A 12,033-nucleotide genomic window follows, 5' to 3' on the forward strand; every position below is an offset into this window, starting at 1 on the left:
AGGGTATGGTTAATGTAGTAGCAATGCTGATAGCCTTGCAGCAGGGCTTGCACTAACCTTTGGAAATTACGGAGAAATGTGCCGATTGGCCCTAGTGGTTAATGGCTGGCATGATGTTTCGGGTAAACGGTATGTTTAAACGGTTCAGTTTTGGAAATGTTTGCTGGCAACTTTGTGTGATGTTAATAAATGCTGTAGCCATTTTACATCCAAACTATTGTTGGTGTTTTATTGGGACTTGGGTAGAATGACTGAAGAAAACAGGAAAATGGAGTAATCTGAAAGTCAAGGACTGCAGCTAACAGACTAATCTTTTCTCAAATTCCAGTTTTTTATATTAGTATCTTGTTCCCCCAAAATTACCCCCAATGTTTTGTGGGTCTGTTTTTTGTGTGTGCGATTTAGTTACTTATTTTAGTAAGTATGTAATTGACACTATTTATATAAATAGAGAAAGGAAAAAGGTAAGAAAGGCAACTACATGTTTAATGGTGTGTGCGTTTTAAAAAGTGCTCCTTTTTTAAAGAAAACATATACTGTAGTATACATTTTCTAATTAGCGAATGTTCTATCCAAAATGTACAGCCATGCACAATATTTTGTATGGTACAGTGTGTTATTTTTTTAAGGTGGGGGGAAGATCACAAAGTGTTAAATGTTTTGGAGAACATGTATATTAAACCAAACATTGAATTTACATGAGATCTCTAAACTATATTAAAGTAAAAGAATTGCAAATGTGAAAAAAGAAAAGAAAAAAAAACTTGACTTATTCCCTTGGCAAATGCAAACAATACTTTCCTCTGAAAATAACTTCATCCCGGAAAAAAACATACTCAGTGTTCCCAGTGTATCATAGCAGCCAGCCAAAAGTTTATCCCCTGCAGCCAATAGAAGACAGGATGGCTTCTGTCCAATATGGGGTGTTTTTCTATGCCTGAATGAAGTCATTTTTGAACTATCGCATGTTAAAAAAATATTGAAACCTGCACATCTAGGAGTGGCAAGAGAAAAGGGGGGAGGAGGGGAGGGGGAGAGGGGCATGGCTTGCACTGTAATACATTCCTGATCTGAAAGTTAGGGGCTGCAGTGTGGATATTTCAACTTTCACCTCCCACTGGGTGGAGTGGAGGCTTAAAAGAGAAGCTGGAATGTAATTGCTGGCAGTGTTTTTCTGCATACTGGTGTGTCTCATACTGTCCTACTGTATCTAAGTAGGCGGTGATCAAATGTGAATAAACTGTAGGGAAGGATTACACTTTCAAAGCAGTTTAGTAAATTATTCTGCAAGGAACCTTTAGAAAAGTGGTAAGGAAAGTTTAGGCGTTGGAATATCTGTCCTGATCACGGCTGAAAACATGGAAGAAGATGCACTTCAAGTAGAGAAGAGCAGTGGGGAGTTTCAGCAGAGCTATGATCATGAAAGTCAGGAGTTGGTGGTCCCCAGCCACAGCCCTGCAGAGTCTCCAAGCTCTAGCCCTACACCACAACAGCTTGTGGTGGACTCCATTAAAGACAGCAATCAGGTCAACGCCATCACAGTTCTCACCCTGCTTGATAAACTGGTGAACATGCTGGATTCGGTGCAGGAGAACCAACACAAGATGGAAAAGAGGCAAATCGACATTGAAAATTCGGTCAAGGGGATCCAGACTGATATAACAAAGATGTCCAAGAACCACACCTCTACCAGCAACACTGTTAGCAAACTGCTGGAGAAGTCCCGCAAGGTCAGTGCTAACATGAGGGATGTCAAGGATCGCATGGACAAGCAGACGATCCAGGTGAAGAAATTGGAGAACAACCACACCCAGCTCCTGAGAAGGAACAACTTCAAAGTCCTCATCTTCCAGGTCAGTTAGTAACCCCCCCCCCCCGCCCCCAACCACTTCTATTGTATCTTCAGATGGGCACCCCGCGCTTGTTATTTGGGTAACATGTTACTGTGCTCCACTTGTCCTTATTGCCCTTTGAGATGAGTAAGATTGTCCTCTATCCCAACACTTCGCATCTGAGTAAGATGACATTGTGTCCCACCATTTCTTATTGCAATATATAGATAAGATGGTCCTCTAGTCTAGTCTATCTCAACACTGCATATTTGGGTAAATTGTACATTGCCCCACCGCTCCTTATTGTACCTTGAGATATGCAAGATAGCACCCTCACACCACACCTTATTATTGCATTCTGAGATGGTGAGATTGGTATCCATACCACTTCTTGAGATGGATAGGTAATCAAAAGTTCAAGTGATGAAGAGCAGTGGTTAAAGATGGATTTCATCATGTTTATAGTAAACTTGCTACAAAAAATAAAAACTCAAAAGGGGAGAGAGAATATCATAGTAAGAGTTGGATTTCATATTTTTCACCCATACGCCCGTTTGTCACCACAAAAGTTCAAAGGGGAAAGTAATATGATGGATGATATAAATGTAGCTTTACTACATCTAGGGTTAACTTTTTAATGCCACAACAAATTCAAGAGGGAGGTGTGGTGATATTGAGTTGAATTTCATATTCTCCATCGATTTTGAACTGTTTGCCTCAAAATGTTAAAATAATGAACCCCTATGGACCATAAAAGGTTTACCAGAGGGTGCAGTGCAGTGGTTACAGCTCCATTTACTACTCTCAGTAACCCTCTGTAAGGGTGTGACCCTCATTTGTCTCATTCATTTAATAATATTTTCTTCATAACAATTATTAATTAATAACATAATCAATGTGTTAAATGTTAAGCATCTTTTGTAAAATGAGCCTAATGATAAAAAAAAAACAATACTGAGAATGACTATGGACTTTGAACCATCTCAGGATAGTTCAACAACTAGCTCTGCTCCAAGCTGTGAATTTATATTATAAATTGTATTTGCACTAATCTTATATGTCTCCTCCTTTTTGGTGGCTGCCAGGCATACAATAGCACTTTTATTGTGCTGTCTGGATTCTAGTCCGGAGGTGGCTACATGACTGCGCCAAATTATAACTGTAAATCACTTGGTATTGAAAGGAGCTGACAGAAGGTACAAAAGGGAACTATTCATTCTTTGACTTGAGGGGGTAATTCCCATTTACAGTATTAATGATAACTATGATAGGTGCTCTCACCGTCTCTCACTCAACCCCTCTCTCACTTAACCCCTCTGCCTTCTCCATCCCTGGCCCTACCTGTGAAGCAGGAGGGTCCGTCCTGGCGGTGGAGAGGCGCCGGACATTATATAACATAGATATGTACAAATAGATTTTGTATTTAACTACTATATATCATATATATATATGTGCCAAGGCGGAACTAGGTAGTTTTGGACCCGGGGCATCCCCTATCAGGCTGTGCCCGCGGAATTTGCCACACCCTAGTTCTGCCTCTGTATATATGTGTGTGTGTGTGTGTGTGTGTGTCTGTGTGTGTGTGTGTGTGTGTGTGTGTGTGTGTGTGTGTGTGTGTATATATGTGTGTGTGTATATATATATATATGTGTGTGTGTGTCCATATAAACATGCACGCACCGCTTGCAAAGGATTTATTTAAAGATCAACTTTTCGGCCCCCTCTGGGGGTCTGTTAGTGTGGGCCGAAATGTTGATCCCACAATAAATTCTTCACAAGGGGCGAATGCCTGTTTTTATGGACTTTCTTTATATTACTGTATGCAGCAGAACCTTCTGCTGTTTTTTTTAAGAGCACATCACACACACACACACACACACACACACACACACACACACACACACACACACACACACACACACACACACACTTAATCACTAGAAATCCCATAAATATGCAATGCCTTGCCTAACATTTGCTTGTTTCCTAAGTTGTGTTTAATAATTACAGTAGCTATGGAGCAATACTGATTGATTTCTTGATGCTGCAGTCATTCCAGACATGCAGTGATTTGGGCTGTTTCTGTCTTTCTTAACAATTTCAAAGAATCAAGACTTGCTTAATCAGTAGTCAGTAAAACCTATTACTTCTGATTTTTAGAAACTCCCCCCAAAAAGGTTGAGCAAGTTATATTTGGAGTGTTACAATGTAAAGCAGAAAGGTCAATATCACTTTATAAGGATGCATGATTTCAACAGCAAAATTGTGTTTTTTTTAATAGTATTATGGTAAAATGAAAATACATATTTAAAAAAAAAAATACTGATTACTGATTTTGTATAGGCCTTAGCCTGCGGCCATGTTCTCTGAGACTGCGCGCGGCACGATCACAATGCCTTATGGCAGAGGTGCGCAAACTTCCTGCGCTGTAACCCCTTGCCTGCTCGCGGCCTCAAATGACGCCTCGGGGTCATGTGACGTGACCCACATTTTACACTGCGTCTCCATGGCAACGTCACGTCATATGGCCCCGCAGTGTCAAATGTCATGGAGACGAGTGGACACAGATTCCGGGTAAGTGATCGGCGCTCCCCCCCCCAAAAAAGTCTCACGCCCCCAGTTTGCACTTAAGGCAATGACCGATGCCATGGACAGCGCATGCGACAGCATGAGGGGGCGCGCAGTGCGCGAGGAATCAGTTAAATTTGATTCCACGGCGCAACGGCCAGGTCATGTGAGCGGTTCGCCCAATGAAGGCGAAGCAGCTCCGTGATGTCACAGCCACACCCTCTGACACACCTCCACCTCGCGTCTACTCTGGCTATAAATCGCTTGGGCTAAAAAGCGGGTGACGTCACACGCACAGATGCGAGCGCGTAGTCACCTAGCCTACTTGCAAACCTGAAGAAATAACTCAATTTGGCGTATAATAGTGTTATAATGTTGCATATAACCCAAAACAGAGCAGTATCCTTTTAACACTTGAAGAGCTATTAGCCATTGTACAACAAGATCTGGGTCAGATTAATGTATTACATATGGGTTTGGCAGATATATTTCATACAATTATACACCTTTTCCACTGCAAGGCCCAAAGAATGTTGGCTTCAGAAGTTCATTTTTCATATTTTGTTCTTTAAATAAATTATTTAGAATAGGGGGTCACAAATGAAATGTTATATGTACAGCCTTTAAAAACAAGCCTTTCATGGTTGTACAGTAAGTATGACTTTCATGAGATGTTTTTAATTTTTCTTCATCACTCAAAATTGATGAATATTCACACATTTACTATACATTTCCAATAGACATAATACAATGCATTAAATATGTAATCCATAGTACTCCTTATTGAGTTACTAAATTACCCTTTTACAAGAGAATATATAAGTATTTGACTGTGTATTTTTGTCATATTGGATGTAGCATTGAGCTTCTCTGTTGCTTGTTGTATACATATGCCACGCTCAATAGCTCTCCTTTTTGACACTTATATACATATATCTTTTGTGGGGGCCCAGGGGTTCCCAAAAAAAGCTTGTTGGGGTTCTGTGTGTTGTTCCTTATTAAAACTGTTTGTGTTGTTAGCCTTTGAACAAACCTACTATTTATTGTCTACATCGACTGACCCTAAAAATATAAATCTGTGGCAATACATACGTATGTATTTTTCTGTATGTGGCTAGTAAAAATGTCTGTTATCTTCTGTATATGAGTAGTAAAAATGGCTGTTATTTACTCCGTTGTAAAGTGAGGAATTATTCCACTAGCAACTCCCCATGAGTTTGGGCAAATCCTTTAATTTCCTTACTTCATAAGGTGTCAAATTTAGATTGTAAATTTTTCAACTCAGGGGCTGTGTCTCTATCATTCTTTGTAGAGAAATGTGTATAATATTGTGCTACTGTATATATGAAAAAATAAATAAATAACAATGCCAACTAGTATACCTATAGTATTATATTATTTTTCATGGGATATTGAAAAAACAGGAAGCTGTATATTAGGACTACTTTTATAACTTGTGTTTTTTCTAAAAAGAGCATAATTCATATCCAACAGCTGCTGTTATGAAACTGGGCACAAAGATAAAAAATAAGGCCCATATTTACAGTACTAGGCAGTCTTTTGTCATAGAATGTAAGACAACTTGCAGCCCATTGACTTGAATAGGCTGGAAATTGTCTTCCAGGCGGGAGGTGCCTCATGGCAGAAAATGGGATATAATCTCCTACTGTATGCTTAATGCGTTGCAGGCTCCTCTGACAGCAAAGGGGTTAACAGATGCTGTTAAAACTCTTCCTGCTTAATGATTGTATAAACTCTTAGCTTATGACAAGTGATTGTGGGATGCATCTTTTTTCACGTGTCAGGGGTTAGGGAAAACTTAGTCTTGTGTTACATTTCTGTATGTGGTGTAGAATTCCCAACTCTAAATACTTTACATTCCTTTGTATGAGTACAGGCCCATTGCAGGCCTGGCCAAGCACAAACTGAGCTTTTAGTGTATTGATACAGTAGATAGCTGGTAACTGGGGCTTCGCACTGCCTTTCATGGTAGTGCTGTGTTTTCCCACAGGCCAGCTTGCTGTTTGTAAGAAGTGGGATAATTTAGTGTCGTTTGCCAGACCACACCCGTAACATTACCACCAGCCCCATAGTTGTATTTGTATGTATAATTTTATTTACTGTATATTACAACAGCAATGTACACAGCGTTTAAAAAAAAAAATACAATACAAGGTAAATAAATTACGAACAATGATAAGGGCAACAGGCACGACAAAGGGAGACAAAGCGTTTAGGATCTAAGTAATTATTTTAACCCACATGGATCCTCTATATAATAATATTATTTGTTTTCCTTATACAGGGCTGTACATGAAATGTGTGCAGGCTTCATACATCTGGGTTAATAAGCCGGTGACTTAAAGAGCTTGCAATCTAATTTTGGTGCTTGAGATAACAAGGAGAGCTGACCCTGCAATTCAAAACTACTAGGTTCACCCACTTCAAAGGCAGTGTTCTTGCACTAAGCTATTCCTTTAGTCACAAAAAATATGCATGATATACAACATATAAGTTTATTACTCATGGAAAATTCTATGAAACTGGTTGGAAACAAATTTAAAAAAAATTTAAAAACAGAATTTGAAATTTAAATTAACATTACACTTAGAATGTTCAGCAAATGTAAATTACTTTTTTTGTAATTTTAAAAATAATGCACAAGCTATCGTCAATAATACAATTACCACCTTATCACTATCACCATTAACTTGACAAGAGGTGAATGCATTGTTACCTGCCCTACCCCCACTTCTCACTATATGAATAGGGTTTTTCTAAGTTGTTTTCCATACGGATCCCTTCAAGTTCATGTGATACACCCTTAGGTCACACAGGACCCTAGATGAGAAACCGAGTTTAATCTACCGATATATTACTCCCCTCTCCCCCCATGTAAATTTCCCCCCCCACTTACTACCCACCCCACCCGTATTTCTCCCTCCCCTCACATGTATTACTCCCCCCACACACTCCGCCTATGTATTTCCCCCCCCGGCCCCCTCCTTTAAGGGGGTTGGTTAGAGTGCCCCACAGCTGAGGAGAGTTGGGACCCATTGGCGTTCAGAGGCCCAACATTGAAGTTGGGCCCAACTTTTGGGCGGGCCAAACTTCTAGCATCAGCCGTCCAGGCCTTATGGGGCCCTCTGGCATAGCGTGGTCACCTGATCACTCTTGAAAGCGGTGGCCCTTAACCCGTAAACAGAAGAGGAGGATTCTTCTTCCATTTCCCTGTACTTCAGATCATGCTAATTGTCACGGGAGACCAGGAATTTACACCTTTATACCGGGATCATATCACTGAGCAAAACCAAGAAGTAAAACAAATTGTCATTTATTCCATAGAAACAGACGTACATACAGTGAATTACAATAAACAAGAGGAAACACACTTACTGGGGGTATGGGTTACAAAACGAACCTTCCTAGTGGTAATAGCACAGAAAACAAAGTCTTTTAGATGACTGGGACTAGGCCCGAAAAGTCCTGGAACCGAAATCGGCATGCAGTTCCTGACGCCACCACTCTTTCCACTCTGGAGGTGCTGAAATCCCTTGACCCGGAGCGAGTACCAAACGTCCTGGTATTCTTTTCGGCATGCAGTTCCAGCCACGACCGCTACTAAGTATTCTGAGAACTTGGCCCCGAAAAGTGGGAATTTCTGAAGCCGGCTCGCGTCTATTTCTCCCAGAGCATCTTTTGGTCGGTTCAAATTTGCTGCTGCTGTCTTTGCGCTTAGAATCTCCTGAGCTGATTGGCTGCTAGGTTTCTTATTGGATTTCAGTCCCATTCACAGAATACCTGAACCAATCCAAAACGTGCAAATATTTCCACCAGCCTATCGGCGATTTGCCGGTGCCCTGAAGCTGTGCGAGCACGAATTTCAATTCTGCAAAGGGGCATGCCCCAACCTGGCACCTCTGCCACTTAGCATATTGAACCCCCCGCTTGGCCAGGCTCCTCAGAATCTGGGGCCGGATAAATGGTCGCCGGATAGCCCTTATTCATGTCAGGATGTGGGTACTCGAGCATAACTCCAGTACTCCGCCCACCCTAACACCTTGGCATCTCTGAGACTTTCAAGTCAGGGACCCGAGTAGACTCCGTGGCACCAAGCTTGGTGGCCATCTGGTCTCTCGGAACCAGGGACTTGGAAATTCCCCAGCTCATATACAGTGCATAAAACATATATACCTTTTATACACCATTTTAATAAAATTCTCACACAATTCTTCCAAGTCCCTCGTCCCCTAGGATCCACTGTAGTAGTTGCTAAAAGTTGCTTCAAATAACACTTAGGTTACGTTTCGTAGTTGCTTCTATTGTACCGAAGCTGGACTTAGAAATAATTTCACTCTCGCAACCTCATGGATGGTTGGAGACACTCCGAACCCCTATACCGGGTCCGGGTATTTGGGGCATATACTGCTGGGGACTGCACCTAAACCAGGGACCCCTGACTATATCCGGGATACGTGTATCCCTTTGCCCCCTTTTACATTTCTGGTCTGTGCTGGAGCAGGGCATCCTGGCTGTGAGCCGCGTAACTGCTTTCCAGGGAGGACTTTGTCTGGAAGTCTGTGTCTACATGTACCCAGGAATCTGATTCGGCTCCCGGATACATTTTTGGGGTGGCCAGCAACTCTGGTCACCGGCTATCTAGACACAATCCGACAACACTTTTACCGCAAAGTCCACCCTGAACCTCATAGCCTGAGAATGTCCCCTGGTTAGCACTCCTGGAAAGGCAAAAGATACATCATCTCTTTATTGTCGCATATTTTACATACAATGCATGGCAGTACATATACAACAGTCAGGCCCAAGAGCTGACACTCTAGGACCCCAAAACATTTTAGCCGCTTGCAAAGTGTTGATTTCAATGTGATTATTTCCAGCCAATCAGCTTTCAGAACAGCTGAGACAGGGCAGGGGATTGGTCTAAAAGTAGGAACAGCTATAAGACAGGACAGGGGATTGGTTAAGAAGTATCAGCCACGGGTTGACTCCTCCCCCCTTGCTCCATGAACTGAGCAGATTCAGTTGAATTGGTGGGGTGGGGGAGAGAGAGAATCTGCAAAGCAAGTGAGAGTCTGTCTGCAGTTTGTTTCTGGCTGTAGTTAGTTAGTGTGTGTGTGTGTGTGTGTGTGTGTGTGTGTGTGTGTGTGTCAGCAGCAGCAGTAGTGTTTGAGTGTAACAGCAGCTGTGTGTGTGTGCTGTTGTGTTGTATGTGTATGTAGAGGTGTTGTGTGTAAAGGTTCTGTGTTGTGTGTAGAGGTGCTGTGTTGTGTGTGTGTAGAGGTGCTGTGTTGTGTGTGTAGAGGTGCTGTGTTGTCTGTGTAGAGGTGCTGTGTTGTGAGTGTAGAGGTGCTGTGTTGTGTGTGTAGAGGTACTGTGTTGTGAGTGTAGAGGTGCTATGTTGTGTGTGTAGAGCTCCAGTGTGTGTATGTATGTGTGCTTGTGTGTGTAGAGTTGCTGTGTGTAGAGGTGCTGTGTTGTGTGTGTGTTTTGTGTGTAGCAGCAGTTTGTGTGTGTGTAGATCTGTTGTGTTGTGTGTTGAGCTGCTGTGTTGTGTGTGTGTGTTGTGTGTATGTGTGTGTACACAGAGGGGGCGGCAGTGTGTGGATATAGATATCTGCAGTGTAAGAGTATATAGAGGTGGATTCATGTATTTACCATTTTATTTTAATTAAAAAAATCTATATAACTATACAAAAGTGTCTATTATTTATGAAAAAAGTCTACATTTAGCCTATAATAGAAATAATCCCCTCAGAACAGGGCATTCATTACTGGCCAATAATGCCCTGGCTGGGTTAAAGTCCCTCGGCTTCGCCTCGGGCCTTCAGCTCTTCCAGCCAGGGCATTATTGGCCAGTAATGTCCTGTTCTTTGGGGATTATTACTTAATTATAGGCTAAAACTGTAAAATTCCAGGCATTATTGAAATCCTTGCTCTCTGATTTGGTTAAAATTCCGGGCATTATTCAGTAATGCCTGGAATTTTTGCAGCTTGCAATGTTTATTTCCCGCCAATCAGCTTTTTCCTTTTGTCAGAACAGCTCTGGGACAGGGCAGGGGATTTGTCAGGAGGCAGGAACAGCTCTCAGACAGGGCAGGGGATTGGCCAGATAGCAGCAGCAGGCAGTGACTCCTCCCCCTCCCTCCGTGAACACAGCTTCATTTTGAGTTGAGGAGCGAGAGAGTGTTTGTGTAGCTGCAAAGTAAGTGGCTGCCTGCAGTTTTTTTGTAGCTGCAGTTTCTCTCTCTCTCTCTCGCATTATTATCCATATGTGGATAATAGTAATTTTGCCCATTACTATACTGTATGTGTTTGGGTGCAGGGGGGAGGTGGGGTGTATTTATTTAAAAGTCTCTCTCTCTCTCGTATATAGAGGGGCTTTAATGTATTTACCATTTTATTTTAATAAAAAAATCTATATAACTATACAAAAGTGTCTATTATTTATGAAAAAAAGCCTATATTTAGCCTATAATAGTAATAATCCCCTCAGAACAGGGCAATACTGGACAATAATGCCCTGGCTGGGTTAAAGCCCCTCGGCTTCGCCTCGGGCCTTCAACTCTTCCAGCCAGGGCATTATTGACCAGTAATGGCCTGTTCTTCAGGGATTATTACTTAAGTATTCCTTTTCATTCTGTCCAATGAAATGTGTGTGCATACCAAGCAGGATACATAATTAATCTTGTGGCTAATTTTTTGGGCAAATAAAAGGGAAAGAGTGGTGCAGGGAGATGCAGACTGTGATACAGCTCATTATAATTTATGCACCATGTAACTCAGGGATGGAAAAATCCCAGGTGTCTGGTCTTCCGGGCGCCTGTAATGCATCTCCCCACATCCGGTGCTGAGAGCTGTCCACCAATCGGAGCTCACGGCTCTGAGTTCCAGAGACATTGCGATCGTCAGTCGATACAGCTCTCACTCGGTGTTGTGAGAAGTCTTCTTTTAAAAACTTACACGTGAGTTAGTTATGTATGTTTGTGTGTTCTCTAATACACTTACTTGCCATTGCATCTGGTGCGCTGTGCCTTTTTGCTGTTTGTTGAAGAGCCTGGGAAGGACATCTGGAGGGGGAGCAGAGCCCCCTCTGTGGCAACAGCAGCAAGGATTGGCGTTTAACCCCTACATTACCTTGAAACAGTTTGCGCGATTGGGATTTTTTTCCTATGTATATAGATTCACATATAGACCCTGAAGAAGTCGCCCCAATGTGGGGCGCCAACAGACACAAACTATTGCTTTATTTAGAGGCAAAAATGATCCACAAATTGAACACCATAAAATGCAGGGGCCTGAATCAAGACTTGAACCTGGGCTGCTTCCTTTAATTGGGCTTCTGCCCATTTAGACTTTTTGACCTGTTGTGATATCTGTTTGCTGGCTCTTAGTGGGCTGTTGATGTTATCTATATGTCAGTAGGTGTTAATGTGATATGCCATGTTCTTGTTCATATTATGACGTGGCCAGTGTTAACATATCTTTTTGACTATCTGTTCGGATTCTTCTAACCTATTTCCCATACCCATTTGTCTCCCACTTCACTTTCCCTCACTATTTGGTTGTTTGGCATTTTTGTGCCCTTATACAGGTTGTTCCATCCATTTAGCTA

At 42.0% G+C, this 12,033-nt stretch overlaps 1 protein-coding gene across 1 annotated transcript in view; it reads left to right on the top strand.

Annotated features, from left to right (window-relative positions):
* Positions 1–1,091: 1,091 nt before the first annotated feature.
* CAVIN2 (caveolae associated protein 2) overlaps positions 1,092–12,033 on the top strand; it is a 70,890-nt gene continuing 59,948 nt past the window's right edge. The window contains exon 1 of the mRNA XM_075608346.1: positions 1,092–1,853. Coding sequence (XP_075464461.1) covers positions 1,359–1,853 — 495 coding nt within the window. The 5' untranslated portion in view covers positions 1,092–1,358. The remainder of the gene's footprint in view (positions 1,854–12,033) is intronic.

This window comes from Ascaphus truei, chromosome 7, assembly GCF_040206685.1.
Source record: "Ascaphus truei isolate aAscTru1 chromosome 7, aAscTru1.hap1, whole genome shotgun sequence".
Classification (NCBI taxonomy): Eukaryota; Metazoa; Chordata; class Amphibia; order Anura; family Ascaphidae; genus Ascaphus; species Ascaphus truei.